General features: G+C 51.7%; 1 protein-coding gene across 8 annotated transcripts in view; it reads left to right on the plus strand.

Moving 5' to 3' along the window:
• Positions 1–24,013, plus strand: part of TACC2 (transforming acidic coiled-coil containing protein 2) — a 200,851-nt gene that overhangs the window by 157,144 nt on the left and 19,694 nt on the right. For 5 of the 8 annotated variants that reach the window (XM_035030488.1, XM_035030481.1, XM_035030492.1 and 2 more), the window contains 8 exons: positions 2,768–4,079; positions 8,036–8,096; positions 9,241–9,439; positions 16,262–16,323; positions 17,425–17,540; positions 18,719–18,890; positions 20,166–20,306; positions 21,205–21,294. In XM_035030488.1, coding sequence (XP_034886379.1) covers positions 2,768–4,079; positions 8,036–8,096; positions 9,241–9,439; positions 16,262–16,323; positions 17,425–17,540; positions 18,719–18,890; positions 20,166–20,306; positions 21,205–21,294 — 2,153 coding nt within the window. Of the gene's footprint in view, positions 1–2,767; positions 4,080–8,035; positions 8,097–9,240; positions 9,440–9,827; positions 10,281–16,261; positions 16,324–17,424; positions 17,541–18,718; positions 18,891–20,165; positions 20,307–21,204; positions 21,295–24,013 lie in introns of those variants that run through there. The other 3 variants (XM_035030507.1, XM_035030516.1, XM_035030525.1) reach the window with 2 other exon arrangements.

Here is a 24,013-nt window from a genome sequence, read left to right on the forward strand (position 1 = left end):
AGAAACATTTTTTAAAAAGATTTTATTTATTTATTTGAGAGAGAGCACAAGAAGGGGGGGAAGGGCAGAGGGCAAGGGAGAAGCAGACTCCCCGCTGGGCAGGGAGCCCGACGCGGGGCGTGATCCCGGGACTCTTAGACCATGACCTGAGCCGAAGGCAGATGCTTAACCGACTGAGCCACCCAGGTGCCCCTAAAACATGTTCAGTTGTCACAACTGGGGTTGGGGTGACAATGGTATCTAGTGGGTAGAGGCCGAAGATGCTGCCTAGCATCCTACAGTGAACAGCACAGCCCCCCACCACAAACCAGTCACCATCCCGATATGGCCCCAGTACCAAGACCGAGACATGCTGCAGCAGGACTAGGTTTCCTGGTCTATGACGAGTTAATTCAGGAATGTCAGCTCTGAAGAGGAAAGGGTGTTAAGCAGGTAGGGAGCTTTTGTTCTGGGTCAGATGGTGAGCAGATGGTTGCATGTTGCATGGGTCCGGGGAACTACTAACAATCTGAGGAGTCTCAGAAGCCCAGGGGCAGCCTGAGAGAGGAGACTGGCAGTTGTGAGCCTTGCTTTGGAAACAGTGGGGTGGGCTGAGGCTCTTTCTCCCTCCTGCAAGGCCCCCTTAAAAGCCCCTGTTCCCCTGGGTCCTCTGGTCCTTCTGAACCCTCTGTGCCATGTGTCCGGGCAGGAGGATGGGGTGCTTGAGGGTGCCAGGCCCTGGAGGAAGTAGAGAGGGAGTAGGTTTTAAAAAGAAGCAGGAAGGAGACTTCTTTTGAGACGGGAAGGAAGCTGGAGTGTTTTTTGAGGGGAGGAAGGAATCACTTCGTGGGAAGAGCTGTGAGGCTTTAAGGAAGTGCCCCCCCATCTTCCAGGACATTTGCTGCAAATAGGGCCTGGGGGGCGCTGGGTGCAGGAGAGACGGGAAGGTTTAGAACCATGCATAGAGCTGCTTCCGGAAGGTGTCTTCGATTCTAGAGGTGCTTATTGAGCCTGCAAGAGAAAGTGTGACCAGTCCAGGGAGAACAAGGATGAGTCAGACCCGTTCCTGAACTCAGGAGGCTTGGACTTCACTTGCGTTGTCATCACCTGGGCGGGGGTTCTCTGCCAGGTGCTCCAAGAGAGATACCTGCTTGGGAGCAGAGTCAGGGAGCAGCGCACAAATACTCACCCCCGGGCGTTTGCGGTGCTGAGCATGAATTGCTCTGAGAAGACATCCAGCAAGAGGCCAATTCAGGTTTAGCCGAGCATTTCCCAAACCACGTCCACTTGTTGGGATGAAGGGTAGGGCTGCCAGATTCAGCAAATGAAAATATAGGTTTAAAGAGATCCAGTTAAATCTGAATCCCAGATAAACGAGGCATTACCAAGACATATTTATACAAAAACCCTTTTTCAATGATCCGAAATTCAAAGTTAACTGAACTGTTTTATCTCACCTCTGTCCCAGCCTGGCACGGGGTGGGTGTTGGGGGCATAACCCCCATCAGTGAAACAGAACTTCGGGAGCACTGTCCCGGGCCATACCTGTGCCAACTCTCCAGTCCCTTCTTCTGCAGACCTCTTTGCAACGTTTGCCCTCCTTTGTCCAGTGACATGTGGTTAGTTTTCTGGCGTGCTGACTGCCCAGGACAGCTGTGAACCCACAAATGCATGAAAGGCACCAGCTGGTGCAGGCAGAGCCCAAGGTAGCCAAGCCAAGGCCAGGCTGGCCAGATCCCCATGGAGTGGTGGGGTCATGAGGTGGTGGAGCATCTCGTGGCCAACATGTGGAACATGCACAGTGTGTTTTAAAATAAGGAGCAGCCTCTGTGGCTGGCAGTGGCTGTGGGGGTGGGGAGGCTGGGAAGAAGAACAACAAAGAGAGGAGAGGGAATGGACCAGAGGAAAGGTCAAGAAGAGGAGCGTGGCAGCAGAGTTGGAGGGAGAGATTACAGGGATGCCTGGCATAGGGACAGGTGGCAGGCAGGGAATGCTCAGTCCTCCTGCAGTGGCCTGGGGGCCTCCACGGAAAGTCTCCCCATTGTTCCTCACAACAAGCTCTGAATAGTCAAGAACAGGCTCGATCATGGTAATGGCTGTCTTCTTCTCCCTTGCTTTAGTTCCACTGGCCTCTGTTATTTCTTTAACACACCAGGCATGCTTCTACCCCAGGGCCTTTGCACTTGCGGTTCCTTTTGCCTGTGATGCCCTCCCCCCACCCAGCCAGATATCCTCCTGATTCACGCCTTTACCTTGTTTCTGATCTTTGCTTAAGTGTTTCCTCCTTGGAGGGCTTTGCCAACTACTTTATTTTAAAATTGCAATGTCCCTGGCTCCATTTTTCTCCATAGTGCTTATTACCATTGGGCAGTCTGTACATTTTGCTTCTTTGTTTCTGAACTGTCTTCTCCCTGAAGAATGTAACATCCAGGAGGGCAAGGATTTGGTCTGCTTTGTTCATTGTTGAATCCCCAACCCCCAGAATGGTGCCTGGTCCTGACTGGGAATTCGGTAAAGGTTTTTTTGAATGACTGAATGGTTTGAGCTCTTCCCTAAACAGCCCTCCTCACTCCCGTTTTACAGATGAGGAACCGGAGGGTAAGCCTATCCAGGGTCTGGAGCCGGTGATGGGTGAGAGCAGGCTTTGTACCCAAGCACTGCGCCCGCCCAGTGGGGACCCGGGGGAGGGGGCTGGGGGCTCCGCTTAGAGGGTGGCAGTCTGGCACGAGAGGAGAAATGCTCCCGTGTCCTGTGTCCTTCAGTGACTGCTTTGCCTCCTCTTCCTCAGGCTGCGGTTCTGAGCCGGCCTCTGTCCCCGATGGCCCACGCAGCAGCTCGGTGGAAGGGAGCCCCTTCCGCCCCCCGTCACACTCCTTCTCCGCCGTCTTCGATGAAGACAAGCCTATAGCCAGCAGTGGGACTTACAACTTGGACTTTGACAGCATCGAGCTGGTGGATGATTTCCAGACCTTGGAACCCCGCTGCTCAGACCCTAAGAGTCAGGAATGCAAAGTGAGCACACGGAGGAAATCCACGGATTCCGTGCCCATCTCCAAGTCCACGCTGTCCCGCTCTCTCAGCCTGCAAGCTAGTGACTTTGATGGTGCTTCTTGCTCAGGCAGCCCCGAGGCCGTGGCCCTGGCCCCAGATGTGTGCAGCACGGGTTCAAGCAGTGCTTCCAGTACCCTTAAGCGAACTAAAAAACCAAGGCCACCTTCCTTAAAAAAGAAGCAGACCACTAAGAAACCCGCTGAAACCCCCCCGGTGAAAGAGACACAACAAGAGCCAGTGGAAGAGAATCCTGTCCCCGGTGAGGAGAATCGAGCATTCGAGACAAAACCGGAATTGGCCAAGACGGAAGGTTCTGTACCAGCCCTCTTGGAGGAGACGCCCCTGGAACCCACTGCTGTGCCCAAGGCCGCCTGCCCTCTGGACTCCGAGGGTGCCGAAGGGGCCATCCCCCCAGCTTCTGGAAGCGGCAGAGTGCAGAACTCACCTCCGGTTGGAAGGAAAGCGTTGCCTCTTGCCACGGCTCCGGAGGCGGTGGAGGTGACTCCGTCAGATAGTGGGGGGCAGGAGGACTCCCCAGTCAAAGGGCTCTCGGTGAGGCTGGAGTTTGACTATTCTGAGGACAAGGGTAGTTGGGACACCCCGCAGGAAAACCCCCCTCCTACCAAAAAGCTAGGCAAAAAGCCAGTTGCCAAAATGCCCCTAAGGAGGCCAAAGATGAAAAAAACACCCGAGAAACTCGACAACACTCCTGCCTCACCTACCAGATCCCCCGATGAACCCAATGACATCCCTATTGCTAAAGGTACCTACACCTTTGATATTGACAAGTGGGATGACCCCAATTTTAACCCTTTTTCTTCCACCTCAAAAATGCAAGAGTCTCCCACACTGCCCCAACAGTCCTACAACTTTGACCCAGACGCCTGTGATGAATCCATTGACCCTTTTAAGACATCCTCTAAAACCCCCAGCTCGCCTTCTAAATCCCCAGCCTCCTTTGAGATCCCGGCCGGTACCATCGAAGCCAATGGAGTGGACGGGGATGGGCTGAACAAGCCCGCCAAGAAGAAGAAGACGCCCCTAAAGACGTAAGTTCAGGGGTGCAAGGTGGTAAGATCAGAGGTGGGGCTGTGCGTTGGCTGTGATCCTGGGTCATGTGTCTGGATGGACGTGGCTGCCCTAGCCCTTCCCCCCCATGTGCCGTAATGCCACCAGGTTTGCAGCATGGTACCTGTCTCCCTTCCTCTCTGTTCCCACAGTGGTGGCATTTCCCAGCCACCTACCCCTTTGGGTCTAGAGTCCTTGATCCTTTGCCTTATTATGACAGTGGTTTAACGCATTACTTTTAGCTGAAGTCCTGACATTTGACTCCAGGGGAGTGTGGGAGAGCCCATGGAGAGGGAACCATCCAGTGGAGACCTGGTCAGCCTCCCTTTGGTGACTTAGCCTTTTCCCTGGTTAGCATGGGAATTGCTTCTTGGGGTGGCCTACCAGCTAGGAGATCTACCCTTAAAATATTGTTGTGTCTGGCCTTTAATGGCCCAGGAGCGAGAGGTCTGGCCTGGACCCTCCTCCCTGCACCGCAGCCCACTCATGAGAAGCACCTCGTGTGTCTTCATTCCTTTTTCTAACCATCTTTTGCAGAAAAGACTCCAAGGCCCTGTAGGTCCAGAAGAGGTCAATGAGAAGATAGTCCCCAGGAGGCCATTCATGATTGGTTCTGCTGGCCACAGACACTTGCCAAGTAGAGTACCCTTCAGTACTCCGTGTCATGTCTCTGGAGTCAGTCCCCAGACCCAGCTGTCACCTGGGTGGCTGCGGGTCCCTGCTCAGGCTGTGGGTCCCAGCATAGTGGGGATGGTGCTTGGAGCCTTTCTCCTGCCCTCCTGGGAAGTATGGTCAGTAGTTGCAAGGCCCCAGAGACCAGGCTTCTGGCGCCAACTCGGCCGGAGAGACCACCAGACTCTGCCTGGTATGAACTGAGACAGGGTGACCTTTTTACCTTCCATTCGGGGCTCCCCGCAGAGTTAACATTTGAGAAGAACCTGGGGCCTCCTGAGAGCAGGTTCTCTAAACAGACATTAGTCATGGATCCCAAGACTTTTGAGATCAGCTCCCCAACCAGGCCCTTCCTAGATACTCCGTCAAAGCTGTGTTGGGAGCTTTTTTTAAAGCCTCGAACAGAAGTCTGAGATGCCCAGACAACAAAGCCACGGTCTCTCATTTTTGGAATGAGAGCCAGCTTGTAGCCACCACACATCTCCTCCTTCCCCACCCACAGGTAGCTTGGTTACAGAGCTAACAGGTCAGGGAAGCCAGTCCATCTCTGGGTCTCACCTCTAGTGCAGAAGACTTGGAATCCTACACTGGTGTGACAAAGGTCTTTGGGCACCAGCACCTTACAGGGTAATTGGAACCAAGAGAGGAAGGTGCTCTCCGACAGCCCCTCTCAGAAAGCTGGGCCGTTGGCCACGCTCGGCAGCAGAACCCACGGTGGATGGCTCCTGTACCCCAACCCACTGAAAACCAATCGTCTGCAGATTGATCTTTTTTGTCAGTTCCTTCTGTCTGTCTCTCTTTTTTCTTGTCTTCTTGTCTTAGGATGGTTGAAGATGTGATGTCTGTGTGTTCTCTGTTGTAAGTAAATTTAATGGAATCTGCCTCTCATCCTACCTGTGCTTTTTTTCCCCTGCTTTTCTGTTTGCTTTCAAGCCCTCTCCATCTCCTCTCCATGGCGGCTGCTTACGTATTTCTGCCTCGGGCCTGGGGATGGTGGGGGTGGGCAGGGGGCTCCCCAGTAGCAGAGGTTACATTCCTGTTTCAGAGTGATTAGCGTAAGTGAAAACTGCTTGGCTGTGAAAATGTGATTATCCAACATCTGCCTGCTTGTCAGGAATGGAACTGTTTTTTTTCCCCCTTGCATATTGAATGTCTTCATCTGAAACCCATACGTTGTTTTTTTTTTAAAAAGCTCTCATTCCATTCTTTCATTTCCAATTGGACTAGTGAGCGATTGCTTTCAAAGCCCTGTGGCTTCACGACGAAATAACCCTCCGGCCGACCACAGGCAGTGGCCCGAGGTCGCTGATTCATGCTCACATATGAAGCGGAGATCGTGGGGCTAATTGAGACCCCCTAAAATGCCAGGTCGGCTCGGAGTGGAGCACACAGCTGTGAGAGCCCTCGCCGGCCTGCTCTGGGCCTGGTCCTTGGTCTCCCGGGACCAGGCCGGGTATCGATCGGCGTGCCATCTGAGGGTCACCCTGCTGGGTGATGGTGGAACCCGAGCAAACCACCTCTTTTCTATGCTGTTTTGCCACCATGGGGGGGACATTGTGGGCAGCTCCCAGGGGCCCCAGGACAGGTACCCTCCCTGCCTCCCTGTCCTTACCAGGGAAGCTGGCCTAGTCCCAGGCGTCCAGCAGCCCCCCGGGATAGGGTTGAGTCTCTCAGGCTTGCTTCTGCCCAAGGGATTTCTTTAGTTTTTTAGAGCCATTTAGCAACTCTCAACTACACAGTTATATATTTATATGCATGGATAAATATATGCTTCAGGCTGGGACTGCACTGCTCGTATGGCAAATGCTATAAATGCTGCAGATGACCATTTCTAGTGGTTTTTCATGACTGAATGCCATTGTTGAAGCGTTCTATTGAAGAGAACACAAGGAAGGAACTTGAGTGCCAAATTGCTCTGTCCATCCAATTAACGTCTAGAGCAAGGAAAGGTAGTTGCAGTAATAAAAGTGCCAATAAGTAGGGCGCCTGGGTGGCTCAGTTGGTTAAGTGACTGCCTTCGGCTCAGGTCATGATCCTGGAGTCCCAGGATTGAGTCCCACATCGGGCTCCCTGCTCAGCAGGGAGTCTGCCTCTCTCTCTGACCCTCCCCCCTCTCATGCTCTCTATCTCATTCTCTCTCTCAAATAAATAAATAAAATCTTAAAAAAAAAAAGTGCCAATAAGTAAATTTCCTTATTTTTTTCTTAAAGTGAACGAGCAGGAATGTCTCCATTCCTGCTCCATTCCATGGGATCTGAGGTCAGGGGACAACCCCCACCCCAAAAATGCCATTGCTTTGCTGGGGGCAGGACTGTACCACAGAGGGGCCCGAGACCAGGGACCAGGCTGCAGGTGGGGAGGCCTCCATTTTGCCTGGGAAATGAGCCCCTGACCACTCAGTGACTCAGTGGAACCGTGTTTGCTGAAAATGCTTTCCTTCATTGACCCCTTCGCAAGTCTGATCTGATGTTTCCTTTGTCTCGAGTGACCTGCCCCTGCCCCTAACTATTTACATGAAGGAGAAAGGAAGGGAGAAAAGAGTCATTAACCGTGGTTAGGAATAGACAGTAGAGAAATCATCTTATCCCGGAAAGAGTGCTGGAGATTGCTTGTACAATGTGAAAGGACTTGAAGCTACTGAAGTTGGAGTGTTGAAGATGGTAAATTGTATGTTATGTGTACTTCACTACAATTTAAAAAAGAATCCTCTCACCCTGGCCCTGCGTCTGGTTGGAATCTCACCCAGAAGTGCCGAGGTGCAGGAATCCTTTATGCTCCGAGTTCCAGTGAGTGGGAAGGGATTCTCCCCGAAGACCCAGAATGGTCCTTCGTGTTTCTGCACGGCTCTGGCCGTGGTTCGTTATGTGCTGTGTCGTCCTGCCAGTCCGTAAATGGGATCCTGTTCATCGGTGTCGGGAATCTAGGTCCCTGCCCCACACCTCACTTGGTTCAGGCATTCTTGGATGAATCTGGATACATGAATCTCACCAAAATCTGCTTTTTAAAGTAAGAACCTCTGGCTAAATTTAGCTGCATTTTCTGGGCCAGCTCTCCAAAATGGCATCTCTTTAAAAGATTTCCAGCTTGAGGATTCTTTCCCTCAGGGGCAGCGATAATATCTGTTGTTAAGTCGGGATGAATCGTCGGCGTGGACGACCCTTAGCCGCTGCGGAGGCTGGAGGCTGTGGCTTCGGTCGGCTCTGTGTAGTTCTGGACTGTTCTGTACCACTGTTTGTTGTGTTCACATTTTCCATTTTATTTCCAGTGACACATTCAGGGTGAAAAGGTCTCCAAAACGGTCTCCTCTCTCTGATCCACCCTCTCAGGTACAGTGTTCCCTTGAAATGTATGATTTTATCACTCACCCAAGCAGCTAAAGCCCATGTGCTTTGATTCCCTGCTAGTCAACCAGAGCTGTCTTTTCTGCTCATCACGGGCACGTTTCCGGCATCCTTTTTTGCCTCCTACGTGGGGGCTCCCTTGCTGTTTGCCAGACATCGTTTTGATCCCTTCCCTTTGGGAGAGATCAGAGTGTGTCCCCAGAGTAGAAAGATAGATGTTCAGCAGAAGTGTTGTATGGGTTCTGTGGGAATCATGCTGATCCATTCTGGCCAGTTCATCTGCTGAGAACTTCTATGAATACTAAACTGAGAAAGTCCTTGGAGGTAAATGAATATATAGTGAGAAAGAACTGAATGTCAAGAGCACTGGATTATGTAACCAAAATCCAAGTGGGGAGAGAAAGGAAATCACGCCCTAAGAAGTGAGGTTTGGGCCCTTTCCCCTCTAACTAGTTCCTTTATGAGATCTACACCATGACAGACCAAGGAGGGTTGGCCTCGGGCGTGTATGCCAGGCTCCCATCTGAGCCAGCGATGCCCCAGCCAGCAGACCGTAGTCGGGCTGGGCTGCACAGAAAGGCACCCCGCCCCGGGAGAGGGGTCTGGTGACCCAGTCCCAGCTCTGCTCTAACACTTCTGGGCACCCCACCCCCCCCGCCCCTGCCCTACTCAGCTGCTCCCCCTCTGTGCAAATCCTCCAGGGGCAGGCATGCAGATCGACAGGCGATATTGATGAGATCGGTTCACAGGCCCTGAAGCACTGTGTGGACATAACACAGTAGTTGCAGTAATAAAAGTGCCAATAAGTAAATTTCCTTATTTTTTCTTAAAGTGAATGAGCAGGAATGTCTCCAATAAGCCGGACACAAAATCCGGATTTTTTTTTTTTTAAACCCACGCTCACCGCCCCCCCTCCCCCCCAATAACAAGCCATCAGGAAAGGAAATTCACGAATTCAGAGAGGAAGGAATTTGCCTCCTTGGGACCGTTTTGAGCAGAGTCCGAGGACCTGCTGAGGAGCTGGATAGGGACCTGCCCTGGTTAGAGGGGCCCCAGACTCCGGTGGGCGGGTGCCGTTGGGGACGCAGAGACCGTGTGAGAGGAGAGACTGCTTCTCTTTTGCTCCCAGGACCCCACGCCAGCGGTGACACCAGAAACGCCCGTCATCTCTGCGGTGGTCCACGCCACCGATGAGGAGAAGCTTGCCGTCACCAACCAGAAGTGGACGTGTGTGACGGTGGATCTGGAGGCTGACAAACAGGACTACCCGCAGCCCTCGGACCTGTCCACCTTCGTCAATGACACCAAATTCAACTCACCCACGGAGGGTAAGCGCCTTGGTGGCCAGCCAGACCCCCACCCTGCCTTGGAGATCACTGCCCCTGGGGAGCACAAGGCCAGGAAAGAAACTTCCAAGCCAGGTTGCTTTGCCATCCGGGCACTCCAAGCTAAGGCTGCATTTTAAGACAGCCTAAGGCTTGAACCCAGCTATACCCCAACCCCGAGATGTCAGCTGAGAGCCAGTCCGCTCAGGGCCCCCCGCCCGTCCCCCCCAGTTCCCACCCTGAGCTCACTCTCTGTGGCTTACGGGCCTGGGTGATTCTGAAACACATACCCAGCTGCAAGCAGCACCATTCAAGCCAAATACCCTGTGTGGGTCAACCCCTGCCCAGGCCTGGGGTCTCCCGGGGCCACCACTGTGCATCATCCCCACAGGACATTCCTCAGTGGGGCCACGCCTTCCACGCAAGCTCCCGGACCGGACGGTTCACTCCAGGCTTGCCAATGAGAGGACCTTTTTCCTGAACAGGCCCCCAGGCACGTTGCTTTTCTCATCAAGATCTTCCTTCCTCCTACACATATTTTCGCTTTCAGCTTTCTGCCTGATCCTTTGGCTTGAAAAACTCATCTATCTTAAGTCAACACAACATGATTGGTGAATCAAGATTTTTTTTTTTTTTTGGTAAACTGCTTATTCCATGAACACTGATTTTTCTGAAATCTTTGTATTGGCTCCCACACGTTCCTTTCTCGTCAGGAAAGCTGCTGAGGCCTGGAACCATCTCCTGGTCTGATGGTGCTCTTTCTTGCTCCTGCCCCTCTGTGAGCTTCCCTCCAGCACTCGGGACTGTTGTGATGGTTCTCAGTCTCCAAGATCTTAATATCCAAGCATTCAAAAAAAATATGCGTAGAAATTAATATGAGGGCCGTCGCATGTGAAAATCTTACCTGTACTCCTTGTCTGCTGCTAAGGAACCACCACCTCCATTAAGCAGCCTCTGGCTCCCTCCGGGCTGGCGGTGGTATCACCCGGCGCGGGTAGTTTGGGTAGCTTGGATTGCTTGCTCTGCACGCTCTTCCGTGACCTGGCCACTCGGCAGCTTGCTTTGTGCCCATCAAGTCTCTGAACGACACGAGTGAGGTCCATTTCATGTGTTGGGGGGGGTTGGATGCGTACCCTCTTACCACACTACTTCTCTACGCTTTGAAGATGGAAAGACCCTCTAAGTTATGTGTACTTGGGTGTTTTGGCATTGTGTGTTCTGCCGAACAGAGCCTTTTGGTAGGCTGTCTGGTTGGCCCTCAGATTGGGGTTTGGGAGGCTTGACAGTGACCATGTCACTGCAGCCTGACCCTGGGCTCCTGCCTCCGACCCTCTTCAGGCCTTTCCTCTGCATACATACCTGGGACCTGGCCTCCGACCCTCTTCAGGCCTTTCCTCTGTATACATACCTGGGCCACGAGCCCCACTGGATGGAACCACTTTGCCTCGTGCATGCCCCCCCCTTGGCTGCCTCGGTAGTGCCCCATGCCCTGTCTCCCACGTTTGGTCTGGGCCGTTCTGAGGTCACTTAATGCTGTAATGATGATGACGTGCATTTTTTTTTAAAGATTTTTATTTGACAGCGAGTGCACAAGCAGGGGAAGCGGCAGACAGAGGGTGACGGAGAGGCAGGCTCCCCGCTGAGCAGGGAGCCCGATGCGGGGCTCCATCCCATGACCCTGGAATCGTTACCTGAGCCAAAGGCAGACACCTAACTGACTTAGCCATCCCCGCACCCCAATACATGCTTTTTTTTTTTAAGATTTTTTTATTTATTTTATTTTTTTTTATTCATGAGAGACAGAGCGAGAGAGAAAGGCAGAGGGAGAAGCAGGCTCCCAAGGAGCAGGGAGCCCGATGCGGGACTCGATCCCAGGACCCTGAGATCATGACCTGAGCCGAAGGCAGACGCTCAACCATCTGAGCCACCCAGGCGCCCCCCAATACATGCATTTTTAATAGAAAATATAAAAATCCTAATAGTGCCTGTTAAGCCAGTAGGTGTCCCAATCCATGCTAGCATGTTTGTTCATCTTTGACGTGGAACCAAAACAGACACCTCACTAGCTCAGGGACATATTTGATCATTGCTTATTTTCTGCAAAAATTCAACAAAGAGGTAAATCTGTACATTTAAAACAAAGCTCTATGAAACCTGCCTCCTTAGAAAATAATCGGGAAGATTTGGGAAATCCCGACTAAAATTACAACTGGCGGGCAATCGGAAATCCGTCATCTGTACGTATAAGGGACAGTTAGAGTTTCAGGAGGTGCCGACCCTGCATTCACCTTTGTAATACAGCCTGCTTCCCTCCAGCAGGTGGATGTAGAAACTGGATGCCCAGCCCCCCTTTCGGATCGTCCTTCCTGTTAACTTACTGAGGTCAAGTCCAGACACGCCCCTGGGGTGCTGATGTCATCAACAGAAAGAATCTGGCCAGAGCTGTGGCCGTGATTGAAGCTTTATTACAGGGAAGTCACAGATCACAGGGAATGAGATTTGGGGTTAGAAATAATGAGCCCCTGAACAGGTATTTACTACAAGGCCAATTCTCTAAGTGACAGTTGTTACGAGCTGTCACTGGTGCACACACTGAGCCCCACTGAGGCTCTCGTACATGTGGTTTCATTTCGTTCTCTCAGTTCTAGAGAGTGGATTTCTGCTCCTCCTCACCTAGGAGCAGGAAAGCACAGGCTTTGCGCCGTTATGACTTGCTGAGCGATGTGGGGCTAGCCCCCGTAGATCAGGGCTGCCTGACTCTGAAGCATCCTGCTCTTACCCACCATGCTCCTGTACGTGAGCATCCTGTAGGCTTCCTCTCGTCGTCTCTAGAAAGAGGGTGTTGAACTCAGCGGTGCTTCCCTACCTGGGTCCACAGGAGCTTCATGTGCTGTCTGAATAGTCTGAGAAACCTGGATGGAACTAGTTTAGAAAGATGCCCAGCAAATTAAAATGAGGTGTCTGGGCAGTAATGACATCAGCTCACGGTGGCGACAATGATCATCTCTCACTGATTTAAAAAGTCAGATTGGCAGGGCGCCTGGGTGGCTCAGTTGGTTAAGCGACTGCCTTCGGCTCAGGTCATGATCCTGGAGTCCCGCATCAGGCTCCCTGCTCGGTGGGGAGTCTGCTCCTCCCTCTGACCCTCCTCCCTCTCATGCTCTCTGTCTCTCATTCTCTCTCTCTCAAATAAATAAATAAAATCTTTAAAAAATAAATAAAAAGTCAGATTGGCAATTATAAATGTTTTTCTTCGAACACTTCCTTAGTAAATGGCCTCTTCTGGTGCAATCTTTAGAAACATTGTGGGAAAAAAACCTAGTCCGTGTGGTCCGTAGGGATGCAAAGATTAGGAGCCTCCAAAGCCTCTCCCAGGTCGAGTCCCAAGAGACCCAAGGAGAGCACTGTTTTAGATTCACGAGTCTGGGTGGGCCTTTGAGGGTCCCCCAGCAACCCTGTCTCCCTAACATGCAGTGACATCCACCCCCACCTTCCCGCTTCCAACCATGGGGAAGGTGTCCCCGTCAGGAACCTAACTTCTTCTGTGGTGGACACGATTGCTGTCACACTACAGACATTCAGAAGAGTGACAGTGAGGACGTTGGGAACAGTGTCCTTGTCCCCTAACAAAAGGTCTCTTCTCTCATCGCTTATGTTAAAAGTTCCAGAAATACTAGCCATGAGCAGTTATAATATACCTGGTCACAATCCCTTAGGTTTGTATAGCACGTGGTAGGGCTCTTACATGACATCATTAACGTTTTTGCAAAATGTAGGCACTTTGAGCTGCATTGTACAGGTTAGTCAGTACGCAGGGGAAGTCAGGGAGTTGGTCCCCCCGACCTGGGCATGACCATCTGGACTCAACTTCATCCTCCAGCTTCTGCCCAGTTCCCAGCCAAGCTCTGGCAGTCGGATTCAGAGAACAGCCACCGGGCCCTCTCATGGTGTGTTGACCAGCATGAAATGATTACCGGAAGCAGCCCTCAAAGATGACAGGACCCATTAAAAATACCTTCGGGGGGCGCCTGGGTGGCTCAGTTGTTAAGCGTCTGCCTTCAGCTCAGGTCATGATCCCGGGGTCCTGGGATCGAGCCCCGCATCTGGCTCCCTGCTCAGCGGGGAGCCTGCTTCTCCCTCTCCCTGCCGCTCCCCCTGCTTGTGCTCTCTCCCTCTCTCTCTGTCAAATAAATGAATAAAATCTTTAAAAAAACCCAAAAACCTTTGGGCCTCTACAGTGTGAGGCAGCACGTGCCTTAGCAAGAGGCCTCTTCTCTTGGAGGTAAAGGTGTTGGGCCACATGGTGTAAATGGCATCACCCTTCCCAGCCCCCCGGCTGCGTGTGGCCACAGCCGAAGCCGGACATGGCTCCCCCTCCAAGCCCACCACCCTTTGAGGCTTAGCATCGAAAGCAGATGAGTGAAATTTTGAAAACAACGTTCAGGAAGATGTTTGCTCAAAGCACATATTGATGACAAGAAGAGGGTTTGTTTTTCTTCACATCTTTTCCAGGCCTTTTTTTTTTTTTTTTTAAAGATTTTATTCGTTTATTTGAGAGAGAGCATGAGTGGGTCGGGGGGGAGGGGCAGAGGGAGAGGGAGAAGCAGAGAGGCCCAACGTGGGGCTCGATCCCAGGACCCTGGGCTCATGACCTGAGCCGAAGGCAGACACTTAACCGACTGAGCCCCCCAGGTGCCCCTGGGCCATTTTGTAAATTATACATGGGAACCCCAAATGGCTACAATTGGCAGTTTCAGGCCATGTGCTGAAGGAACACCTCCCGGCATCACCAGGGATTGAAGCTCCTGTGTAGAGTGCGGGTCTCCTGTAACCACACGCTACGATGCATACATTCCTCAGGGCGGGGGGTCAGATAATCCCCAACTGTTGTACTGTCATCTGCTGCCTCTGAAGGGCGGGATGGGGGGCACCGGGCAGTGGGAAGGGAGACCCCATCGGCAGGTGGGAAAGAAGGCAGATAAGTGAGCTCGGTGACCTGAAACTCACTCTGATCAGCTGCCAGGGGACCAGCTAAGGTTCCAGGCGGGATGCTTGATCGAGCCGCGCTGGTCACCAGAGCTGGGCGGGGACCCAGGGCCTCAGTCCCTGGAAATATCTCTGTGGTGGCTCTTAGCCTGTTTGGTGCCTCCTGGCTGCTCTATGCCATTGTGGGTGTGCTGAAGGGTTTCCGTTAAATAATTTAGGGTTAAATAATGCCTTGGTGCTAATAATGATAACCTTGGAGAAGGAGGCAACGGATGCACTGTTCTCTTCTCAACTTAAAACAGTCTTTAATAGGACAATAAAATAATAGTCCCGAGGTCCTACATCTGGAAAGTGAGAGATCTGGAGGTGGCTCTAGAAATCGCCTTGTTCTTCACCATCCCTACCTTACCTCTCCTTTACAAGATGAGGAAGACAGGAAGTCTTCATAAACAAATACCTGTACGTCCTAAGAAAGGATGCCCATTCCAGTCCCACACGCTAAACTGCAGCCCAGCCGTGTGGGGTTGGCATCAGTCTCTGCTCTTCCCGGGTGACGCACAAATCAGGGCGGAGGCCTGAGGGACACATGGGGTCTTTGTGGCCGCTAATGCACAAAACCGTCTTCGAACCCCTGGGCAGGCCAAGCCCGCTGGAAGGAGGCATTGGCTTCACCAGGGAGATTCAGAGACTCCTGAAGAGTTGTCCACGTGTTTTCAGTGCTTGAGTTCATACAGCCACACTCGTATGGCCCCGCACACTTGCCGGTTTGAGGACGGTCTTCCAGGAGATGTGTCATCTTAAAGCTCATATTACGGAATCATTGCTTAAGCGGCATGCAGAAATAGAGGTGCTTTAAAGCAGAACGGCTATTTCCATGTTATGTTTAAAAGAATGCAGGCATTAGGGATTGCCACGTACGCTCTTGTAGAGCTGCTTTCTGAGTGGGTCACTTGTGACCTCTTGGTTTCCTTCTCAAGTAGGAAAGAACCATCTGGTGGCTGTGGGTGTGGCTTCCTTGAGGATTTTGTTTCTGGTTTTGTTCACCACCGCATCCACCATGCCCAGCACATCGGGCGTGCTCGGAATCCATTCCCTAGACAGGGACTTCCGCTGAGGGGCAGAGCTGGGTGTCCTCAAGGAACCCCCGCCTGGGGACCTGAGGGACCCCGGACTTCTTGTCTCCAGTGAGAGCCTCTCAAGTTTCCCTTCCAGTCAATTTGAAATAGGTCATTTCTCTACCTAATTGGACTCTCATAGTCTTTGCATCTGAAAATCTTATTTGTACCAGCCCTGTGGGCACTGGCAGGATTTTCGGGAAGTGGTCCAGGTGACTTGCAAAGCTTCTCAACAAGCCCAGTGCAGAAACAATGTATGTTCTTCCCTTGCCTCGGGCGGTGCAGGAACGATGTATGTTCTTCCCTTGCCTCGGGGTAAGGCCGGGGGTTCTCGGAGAGGGACCACGGTGGGGCCAGTTCCGAATGTCATCAGGATGTGGGAACATTCTCCATGTTGCACGTGAGACACAGAGAAAAGCAACACTCAAAATAGACTGTTCTGAAAACTTGGTGCATAGCGCTCAGATCCGTTCCTGCTCAGACTTAATTCCCTTGGACTCTCAGGCGCCCAAATGGCAAGAGCCCCTGTATCGCAAGTGGTTTATGAGTGGTCTGAAGATGGCTGAGCTGCCCTCCCCTTCCAGCTGAATCCGAAACCTCGAGTCGTGGCTAGGCTCAGAGTTTAGAGTCTGGTTCCAGACCCCACCCTGCCTGGCCCAAACCTTTCCTTTTTTTTTTTAATTTTTTTTTTCTGACACTAACTCTCCTTTTGTTTCTTTTGCAGAGTTGGATTACAGAAACTCCTATGAAATTGAATATATGGAGAAAATTGGCTCCTCCTTACCTGTAAGTCCTGCCTCAGACCAGCAGGGGACTTGCTTTCCCTCCTGTCTTGTGAAAATGCAGGCACCGGCCTCCTCCTGAGCTCGGGTCCCAGATCCAGGGTCCTCTGTGCCCGCAGCGCCCTGGGTGCACAGTAGGGGCGAACTGGGACTGGGGGTTGGAGGTTTGTATTCGGTCCACTTCACATGGCATTTTAAGTGAGCAAAGAGAATGCAGTTAGGCTTCCTGCATCATTACTTCCCCAGACTGAGAAAGAACTAGTCAGAGATTTCCTTAAAAAGGTATAGCAATGGTTTGGTGGTTTTTAAGGTGCACTATTACCTGTTTCCTTCAAATTAATTGCTTTATGTAACTGAAGATCGGCTCTTCTGGCAAGAAGTCTCTCTCCCCCACACCCGCCATCCCTTTCGCATTTAAGTGGCTGCGACGGGCAGCTGTCCTCCCTGGTGTTCTGTCTATTGCCTGAAGGGCACTTGGTTCCGAGCATGGCCTCTTGTGCTGTGCCTTTGTCCGGTGGTGCTGCCAGAGGCCCCGAGGCCCCGAGGCCCCGGAAGGGCTTGCTGTGATGCTGTTGGCCCGGACATACTGCTTGTATCTTTATCTTTCTTTGCATCATTCGTAGATGCTGGGCTTGTGGCTTCTGACCCGCAGTTAGCAGCCCATGCCGGAGGTGCTTACTACACTGGGCCATCATGCTCGTCCCCCCACCCGCCATCTGACTGTGGGCCCCGCCTAGGCTGGGGGCTTGCCCACCCCTGTGTTTGTCCCCAGTGGCCGCATGGTTGCCCATCCAGAGGGGTGGCCAGTAAATGCTGGTGGGCTGAACAGCGTGCAGCACCCCGACACCATTACGACCCCTCTCCCCTCGACACTGTTCCCAGCAGCACACGCTCACAGCTTCCCTCCACCAACCTCTTCCCTCCCCTTTTCCTCTCCTCTCCACTGGCCAGCACTGGCTTGCTCCTCCCTCCTGGGTGGCTCGAGGAGAATGGAGGCTTTTCCCTGATGAGTTATTTGTTCTGTTGAAAAGAGCTCTGGTTTTCATTTCTATCACGTGTTCAGGCCCCCTGTAGCCGAGCTGACTTGTGCCTTTGATCCCTGCAGCAGGACGATGATGCCCCGAAGAAGCAGGCCCTGTACCTTATGTTTGACACTTCTCAGGAGAGCCCGGTCAAGTCTCCCCCGGTCCGGACGTCAGAGTCCCCGACGCCGTGTTCAGGGTACGGCTTCCATGAGGACAGTGTTTCGGTCGGGCTCTGAGCCCCGTGGCACTGCTATCCCGGCGTGGTTTCATTTGCATTGATGTATTCAGGGAGCCCACATCCGGGTCTCTGAGGATCCCCACAGACATACAAGCGGGGTGGGGGTGTTACCGGTAAGGCTGCCCTTTGTCCGGTTAACAGCCGAATGCGTGAGCCCCCTCGGCCACCCCCCGCCGGTGCACACACAACTTTGTCTCGGGGAGGCAGCGTGCCGCGGCATTCAGACCTGGAGTCCCACTCCCACCCCTTACTGGCTGTGTGACCTGATGCAGCCTACCTGACCCTCCTGTGCTGCCATCTCCTCGTGGGAAAAATGAGGGTAGTCATAAAACGGACCCTGTAGGAATTTCATGAGGATTAAATGAGGCTCTCAGCCTTCCAGGCACCCCCCAACTGTGCAGTGGGCCTGGGGGTGCCTGCCCTCCAAAGCCACCGGGAGGATGAAACGGAGAGGCTGTAAGACAAGCGAAGTGCTGGGTAGACGTTCACGGTTAACGTGGCTGTGAATCAGCACTAGTGAGGGTCCTCTTCTGAGCCGTGTGGTGCTGGATGGGGTAAGGGAGGGGCCCCCCTCTGGGGCTGGGACCCTCCCATCCCCTTACCTGCCCCTTTCTCTGAGTGGGAGGGAAAGCTCTTGCTTTGATTTCCCGAACTGACTTCCGAATCCACCCAGGGTATTGAGAATGATGGTGGTGATGTTGCAGCAATAGTCATGGGGACAGGGACCGTGTCAGGTGCCTCACATGCGGGCAGTATCTCCCTTGACCTTCACCGAGCACGGTCTCATCTCCTGTCCTACGGAAAAAGAAGCTGAGATGCAGGACACAGTCACTTCCCCCCGGGTGCACGCCGAGGGATGGACAGTCTGCTTAACTCCAGCTTGTGCCCGTAGCCGATAGCTTCTGTGCTCCTGACCCTCCCTTGTCAGCAGGCCCTGGGCTGGGGCTGGACCACCCTCTCCCTCAGGCTGTCCAGCCTTCAGACTCCCTGGCCACCCAACACCCGGCCCAGTTTCCCTCTGGGAACGCAGCTCTGGAAGTGCAGGATCCCTTGGGATGGTGATTGCGTCAGGGCACCCTGGTCAATTTCAGTGGGATTTCCAACGAGACAAGTAAAGGTGCTCTTTGCTTCCTCAGGTCGAGTTTTGAGGAAACTGAAGCCCTTGTAAACGCTGGGGCAAAGATCCAGCATCCTGTCACACGAGGACTGGCTCCCAACCAAGAGCCGCATTTGCAGGTGCCAGAGAAATCCTCCCAGAAGGAGCTGGAGGTCATGACCTTGGGCACTGCTTCAGACGCGATTGAAATTGTGAGTGGGGTTGGAGGGGCCCAAGATCACTGGGGCTGAGGCCTGGGCCAGCTGGGTCCCATCACCTAAGGGTCCAGCCCTTCAGAGCAATCTCACCCAGCCCCTGGCGTGGGGCCCCGCCCAGTGCCTGGACCACAGAAGCCAGCCTCGGAGACCCCACACCCTAGCCATGAGAGAAAAGCTCTTCATCTTCACCAGTGTGGTTTGGAGTTCTTACTTCACTGCTTTATTTGCCTTCGGGGTTCTTGATTTTCCACTTCAGTCCCTTGGGGCTGCACTGTTGCTTTGGAGGTGATATCAGTCTGTACCCTGCTTCTCCATACTCTAGGTCAGGGGGCAGAGAATGGTAGGGCAGGGGACACTCCTTTTGGGAAATACTTGGTTTTCCTGGGCGTTGGTGATGAGAAGTCCCTCCTGTTTACAGACCTATTTACATCCCTCCCCTCCCAACCCCTCTGGAGCCTTGCAGAGCAAATAGACCCCCTGAACATCTAAAATGGGCCATCCTTCTAGGTGAATTTTTATTTTTCTCTCTTTTTACCTCCTTCCCAGCAGTCCCCAAGAGGGTTTGAAGCCAATCACTTAGTTACTTTTAGTGTTACTTTTGTTGTTCTATATTAGTAGACCATTTATTTCTCATGCATCAGATATTTATTGAGCACCTACTGTGTGGCAGTTAGATATTGGGAAAATATTAGTAAGCAAGAAGAAAGTGGATGTGACTCAGTCTCTCAAATACACACTGTGGAAGAACTCGTGCATGACCCAACTTCTATAGAGTTGGCTTCTGACCTTGGAGTCTTCCCAGTCTACCCGGAAACACTTTTTCATTTGAAATCGTCTTTCTGTTATTTAGAAAATGACCTTTATCAAAACCTTTGACACTTATACTTAGAGGTGTTTTCTTGATGAGTTATGTTTGGAAAACCCATCAACTGCCTTGTCTCCCCCACTGAGCTTTTCAAATAAATAAGTAAATGGTAACTTTGCTCCCACCGATTGGTTAGGGAGTGGGGGTGGCGTGGGGGTGGGTGGGCATGTAAGGTTGTGCTTCCGGGGTTGGGGGTGGGAGGGTGGGGAGCCTGTCAAGCTCAAGATGCCCATTGTCAGCAGGTGGGAATTAGGATGAAAAGGAAAGTAGTGGCACCTAACTAATACTCTCTTTAGCCTTAAGTCAGAAATGTCCAGCATATAGGTGCGTGGTCCTTGCTCGGAATCGATGTCACTCTGTGTCTCCTCTATTTTTCCTCTGTGTCCTCCTCTGCCGGCCTTCAGACAGCTCCTGAGGGCTCCTTTGCCTCTGCTGACGCCCTTCTCAGCAGGCTAGCTCATCCAGCCTCTCTCTGTGGTGCGCTTGACTATCTGGAACCCGACTTAGCAGAAAAGAACCCCCCAGTATTTGCCCAGAAACTTCAGGTTTGTAGCCCACGTGTGACCTTTTGGGAGTTTGTGAAAACCTCAGTAGAGAATGAACTCCGAACCCCAAATGCAGTGAGGCAGGATCTAACGAGGTATTGCTGGAAATGCACCAAATGAAATCTCTTTCCCCTCAAAGACTGATGTATGGGTGTTCTTGAGCCAAGATGCCAAAATGATATAAATTGTGTGATTACATATAGCACAAACCATTTGTATTTCAAATGGGAAATTGGACCCAAACAGTCATTTTTCAGAAGTTTTGATAACCCCAAAAGCAGTTTCTGTGATTTAGTCACAGAACCAAGGGTATTAGATCACCATCGAGTCAAGCTGTTTATATATATGGGAGGGGAGGCTATCTCAGACTCCCACTGAGATAACATCTGGACTCGGTCTCACATCTGGAACCAAAACAATTAGCTACTCTGTGCCTTAAACTTGACAACTTAATTTGATACCCTCTAGACTAAGACCTTCAGAGCAAACCCAGAGAGATTGTTCAGTCATTTGAGAAGGCAAAACCATTCATGGAAACTGTTGACCATCTTGACTTAATTAAAGAAACAAAAAGGAAAAAAATCGAAGGAAACAGTGCAGTAAAAATTTTGATCCCATTGTAAAAATCATCTCATATTTGACCACACGATCCTTCCCGACAGACATTCCAAAGGGCAATTACAAAAAAATAAAGAGAAAGAAAGAAAAGAAATTAAACACTTATTTCATGATCTGCTGAGGTGTTAATTGTGCAAGAAAGCCAGAGCGTGTGTTTTTCCTGAGTACCTGTCATGACACATTCACGTGGCACATTCATTTCTTGGATGTGGGACACATTGACATCCTGTCTTGATGCATTTCCCCTGCGATTTGCTCATCCCCCCCACCCCTCGGACAGGAGGAGTTAGAGTTTGCCGTCATGCGGATAGAAGCCCTGAAGCTAGCCAGGCAGATTGCCCTGGCTTGCCGTAGCCGCCAGGACACCAAGGTACGGGCTTGCTGCTGCCGTGCGCTGCTTCTTGAGAATGTGGTGTGGTCCAGAAGTTCCTTTGCTAACCACTGGCTAAGCAGGCAATGTCAGGGTCCTACAAAGTAGCACATCAAAGTTTCTGAAAAGCTAAACGCATAACTCTCACATAAATAGACGCGGAGCACATGTCTAAGATCTGCTTACCTCGGTAATGAAGGGAACAGCAGGGTGGTAAAGCAGGTTGAATGGAGGAAAATGGGAGAACCCGATACAAAGTCAGTGGAACAAAGAGGGCCAGAGTTTTATTGTAATCTTACTGCAAAGTTCAATGTAAAACTGGTTAATACTGGCTAAACAAGACAATGGACTGTAACCTTGGAGGCTTTTTGTTTGTTTGTGTTCTGCAAAAACCATTTGCTTCTCTACTGAACAAAAATCATTTGCAACTTTTCTGTTTTCTACTAGTGGATATCTAACTGTACTGAGCCCGGACCCTAATCAATAGTAAATAGTGAAACTGAGACCTTCCTGAAACCTCAGACAGGCCCTTAGGCCAGAGTCAATAGAAATACAGAAAAGCAACCCTTTTCTATAAAGGGCAGATGGTACATATTTTAGGCTTAGTGGGCCATCTGGTCTCTGCCGCGGCTACTCTGCTTTGCCATTGTAGCTCAAAGCAGCCGCAGACGATGTGTAGATGAACGGGTGTGGCCATGTTCCAGTAAAACCCACTTTACCAAAGAGGACGTTGGGCCATTTGGCCCATCCGCCATCGTTGGCCAAGCCCCGCGCTAGAGTAGAGTAAGATACTGACAGAGCATGCAGAAATCTTTTTGCCTGGCTTCTAAGTTTGGAGTAATTTTTCTTAACAATTTGAATGGGTTGCCGAAGGTATGCAAAACTGTGGCCCCTCTGAGGATCAGGCCGCCCCTCCAGGCTGATGGGGAGCTGTGGTCTCTGAGGGGCCGCTTTATTCCCACCCCCATGCCGCACCCTGCGTTGGGCAGCCCAGCACGCTCTGTGGCCTTGAACGTGTTGGTGAGCCTCTGCGGGCCTCCGTTTCTCTAGCTGTGAGATGAGGCAGGTTGCTGTAAGGGCTGCAGATGATGTGTGGAGGACTGCGCCATGCCTGGCACACAGTAGGTGTGCAGTAAAGGACAGTGGCTCTGGGTAGCTAAGCTTCACTTTTGCCATTGTTACCGGATCGGACATTCACAGCATCTCTACTATAGGGGCGGGGGGGGGGGGGTCCAGGTCCCATTTTACAGATGGGGAAGTGGAGTCATGGAACAGATCCGAGGTCTGAGGGTGACTTACTGACCCAGCGGGAACTAGGACTCCAGTCTCCAAATGGGAGCCCCTTGCCTGTCCCATCTCAAGGAATAGCTCACTTGGTACAGGATCAGGAGTTCATGGGCTGCTCCTGCCCATGTGGTTTCCCTGGAAAATGTCCACAAGGTTGGGGGGGGGGCCTCCTTCCCAGAGACATCTCTCAGTGAAAGAAGGTAGTCACACTGTGGGTGTCCAGACTGGGAATGCTGGGACCCAGGGCAGGGACAAGAACATTAATACACATTGCTGACATCCTTGTCCTCGCTGTCACCCCATGAGCTTGGGTTTAGTTTCCATGAGAAAGATTTTTAGAAAGCATCAGGGAGGATTTGTTTCCCCATTAGATTTATTTCTTGATATCTCTGGGGAGTGGCTTAAGGACAGAATGAATGGCTTCAGGTCTGGCCACCGTAACTACAGTATATTCCTGTCCAGAAGTTTGAGGCAGGATTGAGCATGTTCTAGTAAGGGTTCAGATTGAGTGTGGAATGTTCTGGAGTGCCTGGTGCCCCCCTGCCTCCTTCCTCTGGGGATGCATCAGAGAGGACAGTCGGCAAATATTGGCTGGCCATTGACTTCCTGTAAATGATGCCTTTTCTCAGACCCCGTGTCCCGCTTTTGATGTAGAAAATATTGACACGTGAATCCACTGTGTGTGGGTCGGAGAGACGGGCCCAGCCACCTCCTTATGTATTTCAGAAGGATCTGCTAGAAGAAACGGTGGGGGTAGAACTGTCTGAGGGGGTAAGGAGCATTTTTCTCTGCCATGGTAACTTGTACCACTTTTTAGTTTCCTGTGGGTTTCTTGCTCACATAGACGCTTGATCGCCCCTCCCTGCATTGGAAATTGCTGATGTAGACAAAGAGAAACAGCAGCTGTGTATCCAATTTGCTCTTTTTTCTGCCCATAAATTTCAGCTGCAGGTGACATTAGCCCAGTCTTTTTGGCAGCATGGTCTTAAACTGTTGCTAACACAAAAATGAAATCACTTGGAATGAAAAGAAACCACTTGGAGGGCTGAAAGCAACATGAAATATGGCGGTGGTGGTTTCTGGTCGCTCCTTGAGCAGCTTCACTTGACGTTCCCCTGTAGACTGAAAGCCAGCTGAGCAGACCGTCGAAGGACCACAGTGGGGTTTCCTGTCTCATTAGTCAGAAAATGTTAACGACTAACTCCATGGGGCTGGGGTATTGAGCTGGAGCTCCTTACTGTGCCTTCCACACACTTCTGGCTCAGGTGAATTCGGTTGTGTCCTCCTGGGGTTCAGCTGACCAGGGTGGCCGGCTATATGGTACAACGGCCCCGAATGTAACCAGGATGGATAGAACTGCAATGTCCTTTCTCTGTGGCTTTGCGAGGGGTACAAGCTGTGTGGGGGATGGATTTAATCTGTGTATATGACA

The sequence above is a fragment of the Mirounga leonina genome, unplaced genomic scaffold (assembly GCF_011800145.1).
Source record: "Mirounga leonina isolate KUSES-001 unplaced genomic scaffold, KU_Mleo_1.0 Mir_114, whole genome shotgun sequence".
NCBI classification, from domain to species: Eukaryota; Metazoa; Chordata; class Mammalia; order Carnivora; family Phocidae; genus Mirounga; species Mirounga leonina.